General features: G+C 35.1%; 1 protein-coding gene across 1 annotated transcript in view; it reads left to right on the forward strand.

The window, feature by feature from the left end:
• LOC136827121 (uro-adherence factor A-like) overlaps positions 1 to 24,485 on the forward strand; it is a 60,451-nt gene that overhangs the window by 28,747 nt on the left and 7,219 nt on the right. The window contains exons 2-4 of the mRNA XM_067084881.1: positions 1,778 to 1,975; positions 15,548 to 15,841; positions 16,039 to 24,389. Coding sequence (XP_066940982.1) covers positions 1,778 to 1,975; positions 15,548 to 15,841; positions 16,039 to 24,389 — 8,843 coding nt within the window. The remainder of the gene's footprint in view (positions 1 to 1,777; positions 1,976 to 15,547; positions 15,842 to 16,038; positions 24,390 to 24,485) is intronic.

The raw sequence follows: 24,485 nt of genomic DNA on the forward strand, positions 1-24,485 counted from the left end.
TTCATAAGACCAAATTTTATTCGTATATCTCTTGCTAATTTCTGTTAAAAAATAAAAGTATCAGTTATAAACACAGCATTTCTTTCTTAAGTGTCCTGCATGGGAAATAGAATTGCAATATTTTCAACATTCATGGGCGAGTAATTGACCAAAGATTCATTAAAAGTTCTATTTAATCACAAAACAGTTTCAGTGCACAGAATTAAAACTATTTTCCTTACCATTACATACAACATAGTTACTAGTAGTTGTTACATGTACATATCGACTGGTGAGACCGCAATGACAATAAGCTATAAATTTATCGTTAATGCTCTCGCGAACAGAACCCCATCGACAACCATGTTGACAGGACTGATGCAACAGTGGCTTTAGATACGTCATGTTTTTACTACAATGGATGAGATTTTGCCTTTCGGCCAGTTTTTATCGTGCCGACGTGTTTTATCTAGTTTAATGTAAAATCTTAATACCATAGAAAATACTTTTCAAATTACCAGATTTTAAGAAAAATCATGAAACTCCGTCTTTTATAGGTAGACAGAAAAAGCACTAATGTTCACCACTTTTCATTTCAAGGATTTACGATAAAAAATTGTTGTATAATGAATAATAAAGATAATGGCAATATTTGGTAACTAGAGAATTTATATCGTGGTCGGTTCACTGAAAAGGAACACTAACTGGCAATGTCAGTTTTATTCGAGAAAATAATGTATAGTACTGTACATTGGAGAGAAACAACTGTTATGCCCTAGTAAGAATCGGATGCAACTTTGAGGAATTAAAAATAATGTAACTTTAATCATATTAATGAAAACAACTATTCAACTAAACAAAAGCAAGAGATTTGTAAATGAAGCAGCTCTCCACAGAGAAGCAGTCTTGTTATACACTTCCACTACGTTTGTTGAATGTAAGGCCCTCTTCTGTTACTCAGATCCGGTTGTCGGTTATATTTTCACTGAACGCGTTGCACTAGGGATTATCTAGATGCTCAAAAGGGCATAGGAAAACTACTGCTGAAGTGTGGGTTTTCTCATGTTTGTTTAATATTGCGGAAGCTTCATCCCTTGTGATGACAGAGCAAAATAATAATCGTAAATTGACTTGAAAAATATTCCATATAACTGTGCAGCTGTGTAGTCAAATATATTTAAAATATCATAGAGAAAGAATACAGTTATTACATTAAAAGAAATTGAAAGCCATTATGCACATATCAAGGATTTTATTAGCTAAATGTACCAGTAAATGAACCCTACAACAGCAATCACTAATTTGAAGATAATAATTTAATTATAAGATATAATGCTCTACTTCCATGGAAAATGAATGGTATTGCTAATTGACCCGTGTCTAGTCAGATGAGACTTTACCGCAAGTAGCAAGATATATCCGAATGCCATGGTAAATGGAATAAGTAATATTTAGACACGCAAATGATGTACATATCCATTTAGAATTCTGACAAACAGTTCAATCTTTAAAAACCTATTGAAAAGATAAGCAAAATGGAAACAAACATAATTCAGTTTACTCTTTCATGATTCTCACTCGTTGTGTTAATTTTATCATGGTCTCTGTAAATTGTTTTCACCTTGCCGCAGTAGCATTTCTTTTCGCAATGTTTTGTCCCGTTTCTATTGTTGATAAAATAGTTTTTACTATCAACGCTACTTTTATTATGATCATTATTGCCGTACAACTATAATAACCAGTGCAAATATTCACAGTGCCAGAAATAACCGTCGTTAATGAGAACCCTTAACATTTAATTCAGACCACAAACAGAGGAGGTACCCACAGAAGATCCCGCCGAGGTTCGCTGGAGGTCTCGCCGTCGCGCCAGTTCCGTCAGTGCTGTTTCCCCAGACCCTTCTCATCTGTCCGGAGATGCCATCAAGGATGCCAACAGCCGCGCCTACTGGAGGAGGGTGCGCTCTCTTTCCAGGGAGAATCGACAGAGACAAGAGTAAGTTTGTATATTTCCATTGCCTCTGTTCGCTCAACTCCATTTCCGAAATTGTTAGTCTCATGTAGTTTTTGCAGTCGCATGACAGGGCTTCACTTGAATGTAAATCTTTGATTCAAATTAATTGCAGAACATTATTGCACATAACTAAATAAAAATCTTAGTTAATTTAACCATTTTCTATTCGTTAGGCACTTACTATATTAGTGCAAGTATCTCTCTCTCTCTCTCTCTCTCTCTCTCTCTCTCTCTCTCTCTCTCTCTCTCTCTCTCAAGGACATCAGGACAATATATCAAACAATCTAAGGAGACCTGGGACTAGCTTCTTATTTCCCAATGACGATTCTAATCAATAAAATCTTGTATTCCTCACTAGCGACAACAGCCTTTATTCTGTTCAGTCTTCCAATTTTGAGGCGCACAAGGTCAATATTTTCCATAAACCAGTAATATACTCTAGTTGCGTTTGAGCTATAATCTAATGATAATGTGTTCAACTCAATTATGGTAAAATTAGTATCGATCTCAAGGCTTTCTTAGCCCTAGCATTGAGACTAGGCCTTAATTACAAAGTCTCAAAAGTCGGCCATCATGACATTTTAATTGGAACAGGAATCCGCACCCCCCGCCCCCCGCCCTCGCCCATAAAAGCAATTACACCTATATTCTCTGACGGTTTGATTATATCTCAGATATTCAGCCACAAGTGTCCATTACTGCTTGTAATTACCTCAGAGAGTAATTTTAGAGAAGGATCGAAGAACTACGTTAACTAAAGACTGACGGGGGCATTTCCCCTATAGTCTCGGTATTTACAGGGCTGTCTTTTGGTTTTTAAGTATTTCTAAGATGCGATTTTAATTGTAACTATGGTCTGCCAATTCTCTTGCCAATGAGTGTGATATTAAAAGACTTAGACACCGCTAAAGTCTTCGCTCCCAAGAAAAGTTTTGGACAATTCTAACATATCTTGGATTTCATAAATACTTGGAAAAAACTGGAATAAAAATTATTCAGATATTCATATTATAGTAAAATAGACGTGTACAGAGTGCATAAGCAGGTGCAATCATATATATATATATATATATATATATATATATATATATATATATATATATATATATATATATATATATATATATATATATATATATATATATATATATATATATACATGTGTACGTGATTATTATCACTCCGACGCGTAATTTATATATCACTTGTTACCACAGAGAAAAATAGAGGACTGGGTGTAGATCCTGACCATTTTTGGCTTTTTTTCTTAGCCAATGACGAAGGTTTCGAAAGAAATAAATGGCTTAAAAATAAAACCGAAACCAGTCAGGACTTGCATCCTGTCTTTATTGTTTTCCTGCGATAATAAGATATATATATATATATATATATATATATATATATATATATATATATATATATATATATATATATATATATATATATATATATATATATATATATATATATATATATATATATATATATATATATATATATATGTATAATATATATATATATATATATATATATATATATATATATATATATATATATATATATATATATATATATATATATATATATATATATATATATATATATATTTACATATGTATATATTTATATTTATAAACGTTCTAACAAGTGATTTATAAATCGCTTTTAACCAGAGGAAAAAATAAAAGACTGTGTGTAGGTCGTGACTGGTTTGGACTTTATTTCCAAGCCTTTGACGAAAGACTGATAAATAATGGTAGGAAATCGCGAAACGTATGCCCGGGGGACAGTACAAACCGTTGGAAGCTAAAACTCCACGCCGGACAGGTGCCAGGGGGTGGAGCCAAGCACTCATTTGTGCTGGGGTCAAGTACTCTGTTTACTAATCTGATTATCCTTTTTTCTTACACATCTGCTAACTTCCTTAAATTGAAACATTTTACATCTTTCTTTTGAAATTAATGTATCAAATTTATATATTCTTACCAAGGGCTTCTTATTTAAAACTAGAGTCAACTTTATAATAACCTTTCTTCTTCCTACCCAGTTCATCGTATGATTGTTTCTACTAACACGTACGAAAATTCCGCTATTTACCTGCTTGTACTATGCTCTCTTTTATAGAGCATAAAAAAATAGTATTACAATAAATCAATCAGTTTAGTACTCCATAGCATTCTCCTTCTCTTACTTTTGTATATACAGTATATGTATATATATATATATATATATATATATATGTATGTATGTATGTATGTATGTATGTATGTATGTATGTATGTATGTATGTATGTATGTATGTATATATAGATACACATATATGTATATTCATAGATATAATGTATATATATATATATATATATATATATATATATATATATATATATATATATATATATATATATATATATTAATATCACTTTTGTACGTGATTCATTTATCACACATTACCACAGGTGAAAAATAAGAAACGGGGTGTAGGTCCTGACCGGTTTCGACTTTATTTCCAAGCCACTGACGAAGGACTGATACAAAGTATGAGAAGTCACAAATATATATATACTACAAGAACAGTACTGACGAACATACACAACCGTTAGAGGCTACTTATCCCCCCTCAGGCCGGTGTCGAGATAGGAGTGGCCTTCAAAACTCATTTGGCTAAAAATCACAATATACTCTCAGGGGACAATGCTGATAAACAAACCATATGTGACCTCAGATCCACACCTGACAGGTGTCAGGGAAGCGGAGTTTGGAAACTCATTAACACTACTACCCCCATACTGTGTTTACAAATATGATAATCCTATTTTCATACATCTCTACTGCCTACCTTAAAATTTAAACAATTTACAAATTTCTTTTGATATTAAAGGAACAAGTTTGTACATCCCTTGACTGATATTCATATTATGGTTGTAACTTTCTTTTATAAAGCTAGATTCAATGATATTCCTTTCCAGTGCATTATTAGAATATATATACAGTCCTTTTTGCCCCTTCCCAGTTGAAAGCATGATTGTTCTCACTAACATGTCCACTGTTCCCCTGTGCATATCTCACACATTTCTTATGCTGTTCAGTTCTTTTCTCCAGTGCTTTCCCCGTTTGGCCAATATAAAAGTTGTCACAAGACTTACACGGAATTTTATATACACACCCTTTAGTATTGTCAGGGGAGTTCTTGATAAGTACATTTTTCATTGTTTTATTGTTCTTAAATGCGACATTAACACCAAAATTCTGAAGAAAATGAGGGATATCTTTCATATTATTATTATAAGGCAGAACAAGTAAATTTTTGTGTTGTAAGGTTCTTTCTGGTTTTGATACATAGTCTTTTTTGCCACTTCAAATGCACTGTTTAATATACTATCAGGATATTTCAATTTCTTGCCTGCATTCCTAATCTTATCTATTTCATCATCAATATATTCAGGGCTACATACCCATAATGCTCTTAAAAACAAATATCACGAATAATGTGGACCTGATAAATAAACTAAATAGTGTACAGATTAATAGTGAATCCAGGCTTGTAAGTTTTGATGTAGTATCACTATTCACAAAGGTGCCAATTGATGATCTGATGGCGTTTTTATCTGAATTTTTAGAGAACTCACGGCTGGATATCCCATTTTCTAAAAGTACTTTAATTGAACTGATTAAATTATGTGTAAAAGATTGTAAATTTGAATTTGATATCAAATTTTACTCACAAAATTTTGGTATGGCAATCGGAAACCCTCTATCCCCAATGTTAAGTAACTTATATTTGGAATTTTTTGAAAAGAAAATATTAAACAACATAATCCCACGTAATGTAACATGATTTAGGTATGTTGACGACATAATTTATGTATGGCCAGGGAACCAAGATGTAAATAACTTTTTTGCCAAGTTAAATCAATTAGTACCATCAATTAAATTCACTATGGAAATGGAAAATGATGGGTGCTTACTGTTTTTGGATGTCCTCATGCGAAGAAATAGTAATGGGTTTAAATATAGTGTATATAGAAAACCCACTAATATTTCTTCCTATGTGCATTTCTATTCTGGACAAAGCAATAAGGTCAAAATGTCAGTGTTTTCATCTATGTTTTTAAGAGCATTACGGGTATGTAGCCCTGAATATATTGATGATGAAATAGATAAGATTAGGAATGCAGGCAAGAAATTTAAATATCCTGACAGTATATTAAACAGTGCATTTGAAGCGGCAAAAAAGACTATGTATCGAAACCAAAAAGAACCTTACAACACAAAAAATTTGCTTGTTCTGCCATATAATAATAATATGAAAGATATCCCTCATCTTCTTAAGAATTTTGGTGTTAATGTCGCATTTAAGAATAATAAAACAATGAAAAATGTACTTATCAAGAACTCCCCTGACAATACTAAACAGTATATAAAATTCCGTATAAGTCTTGTGACAACTTTTATATTGGCCAAACCGGGAAAGAACTGGAAAAAAAATTTAACAGCATAAGAAATGTGTGAGATATGCACAGGGGAACATGTTAGTGAGAACAATCATGCTATCAACTGGGAAGGGGCAAAAGGATTGTATATTCTAATAATGCACTGGAAAGGAATATCATTGAATCTAGCTTTATAAAAGAAAGTTACAACCATAATATGAATATCAGTCAAGGGATGTATGAACTTGATCCTTTAATATCAAAAGAAATTTGTAAATTGTTTAAATTTTAAGGTAGGCAGTAGAGATGTATGAAAATAGGATTATCATATTTGTAAACACAGTACGAGGGTAGTAATGTTAATGAGTTTCCAAACTCTGCCTCCCTGACACCTGTCAGGTGTGGATCTGAGATCGCGTACGGTTTGTTTATCAGCATTGTCCCCTGAGTATATATTGTGATTTTTAGCCAAATGAGTTTTGAAGGCCACTCCTACCTCGACACTGGCCTGAAGGGGGATATGTAGCCTCTTATGATTGTGTATGTTCGTCAGTACTGTTCTTTTAGTATATATATTTGTGACTTCTCACACTTTGTATCAGTCCTTCGTCAATGGCTTGGAAATAAAGTCGAAACCGGTCAGGACCTACACCCTGTTTCTTATTTTTCACCTGTGGTAATGTGTGATATATATATATATATATATATATATATATATATATATATATATATATATATATATATATATATATATATACATATAATCCACAAATGTTTGGCCACAAACAGCGTTTACTGTTGAACCTACTATACCCAAGTGGTCAATATCACTGTCTACCATTGTTTCTAAACCAGGCCACGGTTCAACACCTGACCGACGCAGAAGCACTTATTAATGTTACTCCTCTCTGGTTCAAGTTATTCTCAAGACATAGTGATTTTGGTATTAAACCGTATTTTTGGTCTGTATGAGTAAATATTCTTGCTCTTAGGGAAAATTTCTCTTATAAAACTAGACTCAATGATGTTTCTTTCCGGTGTGATATTAGAATAAACTATCTTTTTTCACCCTGTTCATTTAATTGTATGATTGTTTTCACTAACATGTACAAAAATCCCACTGTTCACCCGCCTATATCTTACATGTCTCTTTTGATGTTCTGTTCTCTTAACTCTCTGACTTTTCAACTTGACCAATATAAAAGTTATCTCTAGTATAGACGTCCCTTAGCTTTAACGGGAGAGTTCTTTATGTATACATTTTTCATTGTTTTATTATCCTTAACTCCAAAATTCTTAAGTGGATGGGGGATATCTTTTAAATTATTATCATATGGCAGTAAAAGAGGGTTTTCATGTTATAAGTTTCTTTTTTGTTATCATAAAAGTCTTTTTGCCGTTTTTAATGCATTTCCCAATACACAGCCAGGATGTTTCAGTTTCTTGCCTATATTCCTAACCATATCTATTTAAACGTCATTGTATTCAGGGCTTCATATACATAATGTACCTAAAAACATAAAAGTGAAAACTTTTCTTAACTTTAATACTGTGACTAAAATAAAAATGAACATAGGAACAAATCTTTGTTGGTTTTCTGTGCTCACTGTATTTAAACACATTACTTCATAGAGCACCTGTCGGGATTTACAACGCTTTTTCATTTCTTCTCAGTGGTGTTTAATATATATACATACATACATATATACATACATACATACATACATACATACAACACACACACACATGTATATATATATATGTATATATATATATATATATATATATATATATATATATATATATATATATATATATATATATATATATATATATATATGTATGTATATATATATATATTTATATACACACACATAAAATATATATATATATATATATATATATATATATATATATATATATATGTATGTATATATCCATCATGCAAGACTAGAATTGCACTTGTATTCTTGCATTTTTTTCTTTTGCTTTAACCATCAATTAATTGGTTAGTTGATATTACCTTGTTCTACTACATAATTTGACCCAATTGTTTTTCTTGGTTATTTTTCTTTTACTCTTCTCCAGTTACTAGGCCAAATAAAGCTCTAAATGACAGATAATGAAATGGATTAGGTCGCCAGCTAAAAACTAGGTATTACAAAATATAAGTTTATTATACAACCACGTGGATTAATGAAGTAAACTTGCTGGAATCTAAATTAGTTTTAACAAAAGTAAAATAAAAGGAAATGGATTATTTACAGGAGTTAACAGCAGCTCAAAATATTATTCCTCATCAGGACAGATACCTCAGTGCTAAATGTAATGATCGCAACAGATTTAATAAGCCTCTTCAATCACTATTATAAGGCAGCTGAATGCAATGAATGTTGAACTGTGGCTTATTATTCCTCATCAGGCAGATACTGATGTAATGATCAGATTCTTCTCACTAATAAGAGGGAATGTCCAGGCTGAACTGTACACTGATGCGCCTGGAAAATGAGTATCCAGATAACAATCTTGCACTAAAGAAGCCCTCACTAGTAATTAATTAATCACAAGGGATGAATCTTATGCCAGGAATAGTACTTTTAACACCATGAAGGGTAAGTTATGTGATTCACTAGACAACAATGAATGCACTTAATATATGACCTCATAAAGGGAATTTGCTTTACTAGGGGTTCTTAGTTAGGGATTTCTTAAGAGATGAAAATTTGAACAAGAAAAATGAGAGATTCAGTTGAAGAGAAAAAAACTGGGAGTAATTGTCACAATCCGACTTATTGCTGAGTTAAATAATGCAATGATCAGTTGCATTAAGCTTCCTTGGTCCGCTAGGAATAACAATCGCCCCACGTGATGGAGACAAAGGGGGAGAAACAAAGAGTGCTTAGAGAAAGCACTAAACACGTCCGTTTGCTATGTTAGCAGAGCTGAGAGTCACCGACGTCGGGCTGACTTGGGTCGCGTACCTTCGAGGCTCCTTCCCCAAGCATACTTTGGACAATGGTCACAGGTGTCATCTGGAAAATGGCAAAGACTTACCAGTACATAGGTCAAAGAAAAGTGGATTTTATGGACAGTATATCTAAGGTCTGGCCTAGCAAAACTGTACCCCCCTCTGTTAAGCTTATGAGTTTAAAATTCCCACCCTTAGGTCGGGTGGCGACCTTAGTTTGAAAACAACCTTTGCTTCGTCCCTCTCTCCTCTTTCTCATACGAGAAATCTACGTTGTGTTCCTAGCTTTAAGAGAAAATTTTTTTACTCTTCTACTAAGAGCCAAGGAAGAGAGGTCGAACAGCAATATTATTATGTATATATAATATATATACCTACATGTAGTTGCCTCTCACTTTCTTTTCTATGCACTGGGGCACTTTCCCTATAAAGGCCCTTGGGCTTGTAGCATTCTGCTCTTCCATCTAGGGAGAATATTCTCATATGGAAAAAGAGATAACTAAACAGTAATACTAAATATATTAATACATATATATATATATATATATATATATATATATATATATAGCAGAAAAAAAGAGAGAGGCAACTACATATATATATATATATATATATATATATATATATATATATATATATATATATATATATATATATATATATATATATATATATATATATATTTATGTGGCATATTGAATATAGGGCCTCGATGAACTCACGCCACCACGTTCTGGCCTGGGCTAACTCCTCAAGATCTCCCCAACACTCATCTCCTGCTTCCCGCCTCATTGTCCTTAACCACGTCTCCTTCGGCCTACCTCTACCTCTTCTACTAAGGGCAACCCCCCAGTTTACCTCGTACTATTCCATGTCTTTTATACACATGGCCTAACCAATTCCAGCGTTAGAACTTAATATACTCATCGACCGGCTGCATCCCTGTTACTTCTCTAATTCTGTTATTTGATATCCTATCCCTCCAATTAATTCCTAATATTCTTCCGAGCACCTTATTTTCAAATACTAAGAATTTATTATCTGAAATCACTGTACCGTACCATGGCTCATGCCCATAAGTCAAAATACTCCTTATCTAAATAAGTACTTAAATTTTTAAAGTTGTCCACTTGCTTTACAACTAACCTTCAGTTAGACAATCCTGTGCATTTTCAATATTCATATTCGTGATTTCAGTTTTTCCACTACTAATAACCAAACCAACCTTTCGACCTTCCCTCACTAGACAATACAACACACTCTGCATTTTTTTCTGGTCCCTCACAGATCAAAACCATATCATCAGCATAATCCAAGTCAAGAAGTTTTACATTTTCTCCCCAGCGTATAGCTGCAACCCTTCTCGTAACGTAATCCACGACCAATACAAACAACAAAGGAGACAGAATACCAACCTGAATCACACCAGACTTGACTTCAAATGAATCACTCAAACACCCATCAACCATCATTTTACAAGATGTGCCCTCGTGCATGTTCATGATAACCGCCACAAACTTTCCCGGTATTCCATAATGCCTCATGATTTTTCCAATACTCCTTCTCGAAGTATTATCAAAGGCCTTTTCAAAATCAATAAAGCAAAGACTTAAAGGAGTTTTCATTTCATTTGCTTGCTGCATTAAATGCCTAATTATGAAGACCTGATCACTGCAACCCCTCCCCTTTCTAAAACCGGCCTGTTCATCCCTCAGAATACCATCAACCACTGGCTCCATCCTATTCAAAATTACTCTACAGAAAATTTTCATGGCTACAGGTGACAAAGTGATTTCCCTCCAATTACCACACCTACTCAGATCTCCTTTCTTTGGAACTTTAATGACCACACCATTCTTCCAGCCTAATGGTATTAACCCCGTCACCCATATCTCATTGAATAATATCTTCAAAACAAATACTAATCTATCCTCCTCCACTTTAAACATTTCCAGGAATAAACCATCCTCTCCTGGTGCCTTATAATTCTTTAACTGTTTTATTGCCTTAACTACTTCTTCTACCCTGATCTCAGATTCATCAGTGTTTAAATCTTCCTGAGCAGGCGGTATATACTCTTCTGGGGCGACTGGTCTATTAAGAACTGTCTCAATATTTTATAAATGTTGCTGTGCGCCCTCTCTCCTTCTTCTGTGAGGTTCAGTACCATTCACTTTTCGAGAAGTTTTACTTCTGTTTTTACCAGCTGATTGAATGATCTACCTAATCCTATTGTTGAATCATTGAAACTCCAATAGTTTATTTGTTATTTATCATATTTATTCTATTTGTTATTTATCTTATTTGTTTTTCTTGGTTATATTTTTCTTTTATAGTTAACTTACTAGGAGAAATATTCTATATATGGAAATAGGAGATAATAAGAGATAACATACCATATAGTATATATATATATATATATATGTGTGTGTATATATATATATATATATATATATATATATATATATATATATATATATATATATATATATATATATATATATATATATATATATATAGATGATAGATAGATAGATAGATATGTTTTATAACTATTCCATAACCAAAATATCGTAAATAAATTGACAACCTACCTTTAAAGATCAATAGATAGATAGATCATCGATAATCTAGAATATATGTTTTCCTCTTTCTTCCTGTCATAGTTCAAACCAAAATCAAGGCTAGACGAAACTCATGTTCTACCAAAATACAGTTTTTTATTTCCAAACTTAACATGACAAAACAAAAGCAAAATTAAAGAAGAGAAGGTCAAAGACTGTCCTTCACTTCTGGCAAAAAAAGTAAATGAAAAATCAAACTCTCCGACTGGTGAATACATTTTGACACCAATCAATTACATATCCTAAAATTAATGTCAAAGTCTGTCATGACCGAAGTCATAGTTATATGCCAGAAATTCCCCTAACATGTGACCACTAACAAATCCATCTTCATTGGCAAAAGTCTAGCACCCTCATCTAGGCAGCACATTTACCAATTCAAGTTACTGCCCGAGTCCCTCATATGTACTCAAGATCACAATTTATTACCCATCAATGACTCCCTTTCGAGCGGACTTATGCACCCACTCATAACTCTAGAACATTATCCTGCTACTCTCTCGTGACGTGGAGATCTCGTGACACAATACAGGTCAAAAGGGTCAACACTCGGGTCAACGTGAGGCACCTAGATTTCCAAAACCTAAATTCCTTTCGCTCTTCGCGAGAACTACAGTTTCCAAACAGCCTGGTATACGCTGACACAAGTGTTCATCTCGCCCTAATATTTCTTAAACATGCTTGACACTGTCGCGCATTCCATCAAGGATGGTCTGACATGCATTTCAATGCTCCATAACTATGTACTATTCATTCTATAGGAACTGTCAGCATATATATTACTGTTTGGTGTTATCCCTTTTTCCATACGAGAATATTCTCCCTAGACGGAAGAGCAGAATGCTACAAGCCCAAGGGCCTTTATAGGAAAAGTAGCCCAGTGCAGAAATAGAAAGTGAGAAGCAACTATAAAAGAATAATATAACCAAGAAAAACAAATAAGGTAAATAACAAATAAAATAAATATGATAAATAACAAATAAACTGCTGGAGTTCCGATGATTCAACAACGGGATTAGGTAGATCATTCAATCAGTTGGCAACAACTGAAGTAAAACTTCTAGAAAAGTGAATAGTACTGAACCTCACAGAAGAAAATGAAAGACTGCTATACAAGTGCAATTCTAGTCCTGTATGATGGATGGTATAGTTTGGGAAGATCTGAAAACAAAGGATGATCAGAATTATGAAATATCTAATGCAGCTTGCCTAGTGAGCTGATTGAACGATGATACCAGAGATTAATATCTAGATCCGAGATAAGAAATTTAATGGAACTCAAGTAGTCGTCAAACAGTTTAAGATGAGAGTCTACTGCCAAGGACTAAAGAGGGGAACAGTATTCAGAGCAGAAGATAATAAAAGAATTGAAACATTTCCTCAGGACAGACAGGTCCCTAAACATTTTGAAATATTTTCTCAGTATACCAATTTTGTATGTAATTTAAGAAAAGATGCACCAGACATGTTTCTCAAAAGTTAATCTGCAATTAAGAATGAAACCTAGCTAGACTTTCTAGCAATCATACATTCAGTTCGTTAATTTAACTTCATCCCCATTAATTTGCACAGAGCACTAATTTTAGCTAAATTTCTGTTAAGAGATATAATAGCTATAGGTCTATACTCAGAAAATGGGATTGATGTAAGAAAGTATCATCTTCTTCATTAGTGATAAGCTTTTTTTCGAGGCTCACTAACATATTTGTGTTTTTAATATAAAAAGTTTTGTTCCAAGAGAATTCCAAGAGAACCGCCCTGGACGAAACCAGAGATTATATTCTTGTAGTCACTTTAGTCCCCATCAACAAGTATTCTGCATAGCCAATTGTTTGAAAAATCAATAGTAATACTAAGACATGGTCCACTAACTCCCATCTATCTTTGTTTCAAAACAAGGGACTAATGATGAACAGGAGCAAAAGCAGCACCAAAGTCCAGATCAGTATTTCGAAATTCATTATCAGATCGTCAGGATTTCTGTATGACACTGAAAGCTGAAGAAGGGTACAAAGGCACTAAGGCTTTCGAAACCAAACTACAAACTATGGAGCAGAGGATTACTTTCAGCATAGGAACTGAGATGTTTTGCCAAAAGATGGTTAAAAACTCTAGACAATAATGGAAATGCGGAAACTGGGCGTGACTAGACCTATTCCAAACATATTTATCTATTGGAGTGACATTACCAACTCTCCAACAAGTGCAAAATGGTTGAGCGCAAGATTTCTAATTTTACAGGAGAGCAAAGTGTAACTAGTCAGTTTAACTTAAGAGAAAACAGGGTTGAGACAGTAGGCAGTTTAACTTCAGGAAAACAGGAATGGGGCATATTAAGCTCTCATTATTCTGCTTACTGTCAAATATAACAGTTAAAAGGATTGTCTTTTATTTTGGACGGTGACAGAACCATCTAGTTTCAGCAAAAGTGGAACTGTTGAGTGTGCACCAACAAGTACAGATTTGAGAGTAGCCCACCAGAAAAGGTTTCTATTACAGTCAAAGTGTATTCGTTTCCAACTGAAAAATAAACAATGAGATGCAGCTCTTAGTTTGGTATATTTATTCCATGTCAAAACAGATTCATTCCTTTTGAAATATTAAGACTCTTGTTTCACCAGGTAACCATATTTATAATCGTCATTGAACCACACTTTGCCTTATACCCATTTAACTATCATTTAAAATAAAAATAGGCTCAGCTTATACAACTGTGACCATTTCAGAAGTAAAAGTCACACAAAATCCCTTCCCAGTCTGTTTGAGATTTATTATATTATGTATGTTACAAGATTAGTACTCATCAGGGACAGCTTGCTTAATTTTAATTATTAAAGAAATTAAGTATAATCAGAAGCCTCAGTCCTAGGACCCACAATACTAGCTATAATTCCTGGGAAATTGGTGAATACTACATCCAGGAAATTATCAGAGTTGTGAGTGGCCTTACTTACAATTTGTTCTGTGTGACTCAGATTCAGAAGTAAAGACATATGTCTTCTGTGGTTGTAAAAGTGGTTTCTTATTTAGACTTTTTGGAACTTTAACAAGCATGTTCTGAGGCAAAATTTAAGAAAAATTTGTGAAGAAATATGTGCTGTTACGTTAAATGGTCAAAGAGTAATGGTATCCGAAATCAAAAATCATCTAAAAATAAGTTACCAATGTAAACATACCATTATCACAAAATATTTTTCAGTTGCATTACATTTTCCTCTACCTCTTTATACAATATTCCTCTCTTTGGCTGTAGTGCCAAAAAGTACTGAATGCAAAGCCTTCTCTTGTCGGTCTCTTTATTAGCAACTATTCTTGATAGAGGTAAATACCTTTCAAAAGTATATTTAGTGATCTTGTAGTTTTCTGAATCGCATGGATTCTAGAGACAGTAATTGCATTTGATCCCCCCCTTCCTTCCTCAAAAACTTGAAAATTATGGTAAGGTCTTCTTCAGTATACATATGAGTCGGAGAACAGGAGAATAATTCAGATTTACCAAAATGATGACAGTCAATACCCTTCGTTTCTTCAGGGCGAGAGACCGTCAGCTGAAGAGGTCAGAACTAGAAGAACGTCGACGAAGAGAACACATCTTGGCAGAGCGCAAAAAAGAAAAGGATGCGTTGATGAGAAGATTTCTTCGGGAACCTTTAGAACTGTGTCGAATTCGAGCGGCAAAGGAAAATTCTAGGAGAAAGAATGATGATATGAATGACGAAGAAATTGCCATAGAAACAGAAAGCTCTGTAAGACCAAGTCAGTCTGCCCCAGACCTTGATGAAGCACTTAGAATAGTAAGAGGAGAGGATAAGGCACTTGATGCTAGGTAACACTTATTTCTGGTGAATTTGAAAATAAAAACAAATTAATTAATGTGACATCAAAATAATTAACAAACATATTTTCTTCACATTTGTAAATAAATTTTGTTCAGCATTTACGCAGATTGAAGGAATTCCACATGGAATTTTCAGAAGGCTTAGAGATATGTCTTTGTAATAATTAACTCTCTTCTTTTTCCAGAGCGCAAGCCTTTTTGAGTTCGAATAGAAGACGTCGTTATTGCTCAGAAGAAAAAAGCCAGCCGCTTAAAGAAGAAAAAATATGTGACAGATTCTTGCGCACTCACAATCCCAGAATACCTCCTCATCAACCTCCTACTGTTCCTTTTGCAGGGCAAACAAAACGACGTGTTCCTGGACCACCAACAAGGCCCTTTCCCCCAGGTTCTTCTGATGATATAATCAGGGAAAATCAAAAACCTTATCCCACACTTCCACCAGAGGAGCTCATGAGTAAAGCACGACCAAAAAGAAGTAGCAGTATTGGAGAGAACAGCTTGAAGATGGGAACGACAAAAGTTTTGAATGATACTTTTGGTGCTACTTCTGGCTTAGGGGAAATCAGTTCGATTTTTGCTGATTATAAACCGCCATTGGAGAGTCATATCATGGTTCTTCCAAAGCCGAAGTTAGAACGACGAAGTTCAATGCCTGATCTGAGAGATTTTCGTTTTGTGAGTTCTGCTGTTGTTTATGAAACAATCGCTGCTCTGAGTAATTTAGGAGATGCAAGGGGTTTAATGGTGCTCCCATCTCATGATCTCACTAATTCTGTTGATTTGAATGACACTTCTGCACCAGAAATCATCTCCAGTAAATCGCAGCCAAATGAGTTTTTTCACAAGAATTCACAGAAATGGGTAAAAAAAATGACAAAATACATAAAAGAGGAAACACAGGCAGTGTTATCACACAGTCCTCTTATTGGTAGTTTGTCACCTTCTATAAGCCAAATAGGCCTCCAAAAAGGACGAAAAGCACAAAGGAAAGAGTGGATTGCAAAACATTCGTCTTTAAAAAACCTGCAAAAAACAATTCTTCCAACATTCTCAGAGACAGCTTCTCAGACAGAAAACATCCGTCCAATGTCAGCAGTCTTACATCGACGAAATTCACTAGGTAGCGAAGGAGCTGATTCTGTTTATTATGACAGCCTTGAAGAAGATGAAAGTAGAACAAGCAAACAAAGCTCAACTACCCAAGCATTTTATGTACCAATGAAAAATGATATCCCAGCAAATAAAGTCTTAGCGCCAACCTTACCTGCCAGGCTTACAGCCCGTCTTGAAAAAAGACGGACAGTCTCTAATAAACGGCCACTTCCAAATACTGTACCACCAGATAATCTCTTGCTGACTGGCAAGCACATTGAAGTTCTTAGTGATGAAGCTCTATTAACACATCTAACAGCAAATGAAGATCAAAAAGATGTTGCTGAAAAATCTGTTAACTTTTCAGATGTCATTTCAAAAGAGGATGCAAATGTATCTAGTGACTCAGATATTTTAGACAGTCCTAAAGTCAAAGAAACTATTTGTAATGGAAATTTATCTCCACAAATATCAGATCAAAGTACAGATTTATCTCAGTCTGATATCATACAGATTACAAGCACAGATGTGACTCAAAAAGGATCACTGAATTCACTGACAAATATAGCTGATACTATATCTAATTCCCTTGAAAACAGAAGTGAAATGTCAGCTGAAAAATCAGATCCTCTTCCAGAACCAAGTTCTGCTCAGTATTCTGACACGTACACGCAAATCACTGATCAGTCATCCTATGCACCTGCAAACATTCAGAAGTCTGATGGTAAGTCTGATAAAGAAGAATCAAAATCAAATGCAGCTGAAGAAAACAGTGCTTATAATGAAAATAGTATCAGTGAAATAGGGAATGAAGATATTATCAGAAATAAAAAAGCAGGCTCTCCAGCAATAGCGGATGAAATATCATCAATCAGAAGTGAAGACAACGAAGATAAAAGTAAAGATGCAAATGAAATTGACGCTGGTGTGGAGACCCAGGCAGAGGAAAACCAAGAGAATAAATATGAGAATCTTTCAATTGATAATCAGAATGAAACCTACGACAATGTAACAGCATTGCAACATTCTGTAGAAGAGGAAATTCCCAAGTCTGAGAGTTCTGAGGAAAACTATAATACAGATTCTTTTCATTCTGTTTCGTATTCTTATGAAAAAAGTGAAGAGGACATTTCTGAGGTTTTGGATAATGCAGATAGTGATATCCAAAATAATGAAAGTAACAGTGAGGTAGAGGTACAAACAGCTACACCGGAACCAATTAGTAACAACACAAGTGGGTCGAGTGCTGTACATGACAACACAAGTGGAAGTGTTGTATCTGAAAACAATAATCTTACCAAAGACTCACCTAAAGATACGAGCAATGAAATCTCAGAGGAAACAAGCAGCAATCCATCACAAGATCAACTGGAAATCATTGGATTTACCTCACATGGGAAAGAAACACTTTTAGAAAGTGGATTTATTGATTGCGATGATGCAAGCTTAACACCAGATCCATTAAATAACAACTGCGATAAGTCTGGATTATTCAGTACCAATGAGCCTGGCTCTGAAACTGAAATTGATAACAACAAAGGAATCACTATGAATGCAGACAAAAGCCTGCTAGAAGAAGTGGACCAGAAAATGGTTGCTGAGCACAAGAATGAAACTTGCACTGAAGGTGCTATGGGTCAGCATGTCCAGAGTGATGCAAATAATCCAGAAATGTTATCCCACGACAGCAAACAACTTTCAAGTATGGAAGACATGATAATAGAGAGCTTACAGGATGGAGATTTTGGCATGAGCTTAAATGACGGATTTTTTCTTAATGATGATGAATCAGCATCGCCCATATTAATTAATGAGGTAGATCAAGAAGAGCTTAGTGATGGAAATGATTCTTCTGACCGAATCACAGTAATTCGTGTGCCATCTGGTGAAAGTAACTATGATAGTGGGGATGCTACTCCTGATATAGACACAGAATTTCCACTTCCAATTGAGGAAGACACCAATGAGTATGTCTCAGAAGATTCTGTGAGCCCCAGAAACACAGTGCCTGACAACAATTGTGAAACTGACTTGCTCCATGAAATCTTTAGCAGCCATACTTCGAATGAAGGGAAACAAACCCCAATAGATGAAAGTAGCTCGGGACTCTCCACTATTGAAGAGGATGACGAACTCATCGAGGTTATGCCCATCAGGGAACAAGGGCAGCAGGATGTATCAGTTACAGAGGAAACAGAAGTTACAGAACAAATAGGTGAGGAGCCATTACAAAATGATGAGAGCATTTTAACAGAAGATACTCAAGATGTTAGGAATGAGTATGTGGACAGAAATTCGACTTGTAGCATAGATGATCTAGTAAACTTTGATAAAAATGTTAGCACTGATATGAATGAGGACGAGCAGGTGATGGAATCTGAGTCTGTAATAAAGATAAAAAATGAAAACACTGTAGCCGATAGATCTGAGTCAGAAAAAGAATATTTAAATGGTGTGGAAAAAGAAAGTACAGTGGATATAGCTGAAAATGAGGGAAATCTGGATGGAGGTGATGAGCCTGAAATTTTAAAGGAAAAACAGAATATTACCAGGGGAGCAAATAAGTCTAAAAACGAATATTTAGAAGAACATGATGATCCACAGGAAGAAAAAAGGGAAATTGAGAGCGAGGATACAATCACTGAAGATTTTGGAAATACAGAGAATAATCAGAAAGAGATATCTGGGGAAATATTAGTAGGAACTGTTAATGTGACAATGGAGGATACCCATTTAGTTCAAGAATCACATAAAGATGAAGGAAAATTTGAGGGTGATCTGAAAGAACCAAATAATGAAGATCAAACAGAAACGTATGAGAGAAATTCAAGGGAGATAGTTGAGAAAGAAGGAAAGGAGCCTATAGAAGAAATAGCGGAAAGTACATATTATCAGGTATACCAATCTCAAAGTACATTTAATGAAAAGAAAGATGTAGAAGAAATGGACAAAACTTCAGAAGAGAACAATTACAATCCAGACGGAAAAATTGGCAATGCAGTTAGTGAATGTCAAGAAAAAGAGGTAATGGGAAGTGATGAAATAATTGGCTTGGTTGCGGAGACTAATCACACTGAAGAAAACGATGCTGCAGGCGATATACAAGAAAGTAAGGCTGACAATGAAGAAGATGATGACGCTGACCCTAATGAAGAAAATGAAACTGGAGAAGTAAATGAGCATAAAGAAGTTTTGTTAAATACAAATGACATGGGAATTATAGAAGGTAAGTTGGGTTTAAGCGATGAATATGAGACTGAAAGTATTAAAGAACTAGCTCTTTTAAAGACAGAAGACAAAAAAAGTGACATAATAACGGAGAATGAAGATCAATATGACCTGAAAGTAGATATCATGGATGAAGTCATTGCCTCATCAGGAGAAAATGAAGACAATGAAACTGATAAAGTAACAAATAATGCAGATCAAAACAAATTGGTGGTTGATGACATGGAAGAAGTGGTTGCTATGTCAAGGAAAAGTGACTGGGAAACTGATAAAGTAATAGAGATTGATGATGAATATCAGCTGAAGGTAAATCTGGAAGAAGCGGTTGCTGCATCAGAAGAAAGTGAAGACATTGAAACTAAAAAAGTAACAGAGAATGAAGATCACAATGAATTAGAGGTAGATACCATGGAGAATGTTGTTACTGTGTTTGGGGAATGTGAGGACAATGAAACTAATAAAGTAATAGAGAATGATGATGAATATCAGTTGAAGGTAGATATGGAAGAAGTGGCTGCTGCATCAGAAGATAGTGAAGACATTGAAACTAAACAAGTAACAGAGAGTGAAGATCAAGATGAATTAGAGGTAGATACCATGGAAAACGTGGTTGCTGTGTCTGGGGAATGTGGGGACAATGAAACTGATAAAGTAATAGAGAATGATGATGAATATCAGTTGAAGGTAGATATGGAAGAAGTGGTTGCTGCATCAGAAGATAGTGAAGACATTGAAACTAAACAAGTAACAGAGAGTGAAGATCAAGATGAATTAGAGGTAGATACCACGGAAAACGTGATTGCTGTGTCTGAGGAATGTGGGGACAATGAAACTGATAAAGTTATAGAGAATGATGATGAATATCAGTTGGAGGTAAATCTGGAAGAAGTGGTTGCTGCATCAGAAGATAGTGAAGACATTGAAACTAAACAAGTAACAGAGAATAAAGATCAAGATGAATTAGAGGTAGATACCATGGAGAATGTGGTTGCTGTGTCTGGGGAATGTGAGGACAATGAAACTAATAAAGTAATAGAGAATGATGATGAACATCAGTTGAAGGTAGATATGGAAGAAGTGGCTGCTGCATCAGAAGATAGTGAAGACATCAAAACTATAAATGTAACAGAGAATGAAGATCAAGATGAATTAGAGGTAGATACCATGGAGAACGTGGTTGCTGTGTCTGGGGAATGTGAGAACAATGAAACTGATAAAGTAATAGAAAATGTTGATGAATATCAGTTGAAGGTAGATATGGAGGAAGTGGCTGCTGCATCAGAAGGTGAAGACATTGCAACTATAAATGCAACAGAGAATGAAGATCAAAATGAATTAGAGATAGGTACCACGGGAAACGCAGTTGCTATATCTGGGGAATGTGAGGAAAATGAAATTGATAAAGTAATGGAAAATGATGATGCATATCAAATGAAGGTAGATATGGAAGAAGTGGCTGCTGCATCAGAAGGTGAAGACAATGAAACCGAAGGAGTAATAGAAAATGAAGCGCAATATGAATCAGAGGAAGCTATCATAGAAGAAGTGGTTGCCATATCTGGAGAACTTGAAGAATTGGCAACTGATGATGCACTTGAAGAGACAAATGAAACTGAGGAAGTAGAAGAACAAGAAAGTAATTTACTCAATGACATAGTAATTGATGAAGAAGATTTGAAAGATCAAGAATTTAAAAGATATGAAGATGAAATGACAAAAGATGCTAACAATGGTGTCCATGATGTAATGGAAACGCATGAGGGGCCTTTGGAGGAGGAAACAAACATTGAATTAAAAGAGGAAGATAATTCATCTATAGACAGTTCTATGGAAGGAATATCAGAGGAAAATGTAGAGACTGTGAAGGAAAATAGTAAGTCTGACAAGATGGAGGAAACTAATGTTTGCATGAAAAACAATAATGAAGAGACAGAAAGGAATGAGGATCAGTTAGGGGAAGATATGGATACCGATAGGCAAGAAGATACCGAAGATAATCCAGCCTCAGGAACTGAGAATATGTTAGAAGATGAAAGCATCATAGAGGAGGAACTTAACAGTAATGATGTGAGTGAAAATAATTCGATGGAGAATGAAGACATTTACAATGAAGAAATTGGGAAGATGGTGTTTGAAGAAAAGGAAGTTGGATTGATGGAAAACTCTGAGGAAAATTTACCTAATGTGGAGAATGGCAAAAATGAGGAATTGGAAGAAAATAAAGAAATGCATGAAGGCATGATGAAAAGCATTTCAGAGAATGAACCGCTTGTTATGGAAATGAGTGGTCTAAATGATGGGGATGAAGCTGGTATCCAGACAGCACCAGTTGTGGAGGAGAACACCATGGTCACTATGAATACAGAAGCAGAAGTAGAACACAATACTGAAGGGTCTGATCTGTGTAATGAGAATTTTCTTAGTGTTAACGAGATAGACGTGGAAGAGGATGCTCAGGAAAATTCCACCAGAAAAGAAACTGCATGTGCTGAAGAATTTAAAAAAAGTTTGACAATAAACATTAGCAGTTCGGTTAAAAAAGAAGATTGTATCTATATAGAGTACTCAGGGAATACTGAAGGATCTACTGAACCAGAAATTTTAGTTGAGACAAAATCTCTGAGTTCTGATCATGCATTGCATCAAAGTAAGATTCATGATGAAGTTGTTACTTTGGATCCAACTAATAGTCTTGAAAATAACAGCAAAGACAAAGATCACATGTATTTTGCTAGCGACTGTTTATCTGAATCTACAGTAGATGAGGATATCCGTGACAATGGTGGTACGCATGTATCAGATAATGACATAAATTGCAGGCCTGGTGCAAGTGAAAGTGAAGCCAGTGATTTGTCACTTTTCAGCGATGAAACTCAGGATATAACAGAACCTATTATTCGTCCTGAATATGAGGAGTCACTAGAATTTGCAGAAGGACTGATTGAAAACGAAGTACTTATTGGAAATAAAACAATTAGACATTTTAATTCTAGCCAGATGATGGCTATACCCAATGATTTAGTCATTGCAAGCACTGAAGATGCCCCCTTGTTGTTGTGTCAAGAATTTGACGATAGCATTCAAAATAAAGTTCTTAAAGACAAAGATATACTTAACAAAAGAGCAGAGGATGCCACATCACCAAGCCATATTCAAGATAGCAATCACCCTCTTGACGAAGACCATCAACCAGAGTCCCTGATGGAAGGTGAGGTGGCTTTTTCAGATGATGAATCACCAAGAAACGGCAGTAACCCAGAGGGAGCAGCAGCAAACTCCCCATCCTCTGATTCAGGGGTTGTAGAAATGGCAGGAAAAACAACAAACTCTCCATTAGAGTGTTCAAGAGATAATGGAGACTTAAGAATTCAAAGTGGTCATGATTCTCATTCACAAGATTCTGTAAACAATGAAACTGCCCTTGAGGGTATGCAGGCAAAAAGGCTTTCGACCAAACAAGCTAAAGACAGAGCCAACCGCATCACAAGTGGACGCCGTCGACCAATATCTGCCAGTGGAAGAGCTACAGAGGTTAAGGAACTAGTAATGATGAGAAGTTGGACAAGTCTTCAAGGTCAAGATGTTGCTCTTAATAATAATACTGAAGGAAATAATAAAGGAGCACAAAGCCAAGGTGACTTCCATAATCCCTCTTCTCAGATTGACAGTGATGCAACTTCAAGAAGTAAGTATCAGTTGGTGCAAGACTACTTAGATAACCTCCCTCATCACCCAACATGTAAAAATGAATCTCCATTATGTACAGCAGGCAGTCTTCCTGGATCGGTAAATGAAATGCAAACAGATAATAACAGTGATTTTGGATCGTCAGAGACTGGTGAAGGCAGCTATTCTGAGCGTTTACTAAAAGCCCTTGAAGCAAGGCGACTACGACGTCATAGGCCCCCTTCATCAAATATTGATCACGAAGAGGGACCAAAAAAATATAGACCCTCATCTTTAAGTGCTTTAGATGCCTTTTTAGCCACTCTATCACGATACCGTGGAGGATCTGAATGCGGTGATGACAGCAGAGATGATTCTCTTACACCTTCCTTAACTGGTGATGATGTTACAGTACAAGTCAGAGCAGGCCCACGTCATCACGATGTAAGGGTGAGCTCTAGACGTCAGGTTCGTCTTGTGGTGAATGTTAGCAACCCTGGAGCAACATCAGACTCTGGCTGTGTTCCTGACACATCCCGAACTGAACGTGAGTTATGAACTTATGTAATCATATGCATTTGTCTCTCTTTCACCTGAGATCTAGTGAGATTCACTTTGTTCTGTTATTGAAGTATGAGAACCT

Source organism: Macrobrachium rosenbergii, chromosome 41 (genome assembly GCF_040412425.1).
Source record: "Macrobrachium rosenbergii isolate ZJJX-2024 chromosome 41, ASM4041242v1, whole genome shotgun sequence".
In the NCBI taxonomy this organism is placed as follows: domain Eukaryota; kingdom Metazoa; phylum Arthropoda; class Malacostraca; order Decapoda; family Palaemonidae; genus Macrobrachium; species Macrobrachium rosenbergii.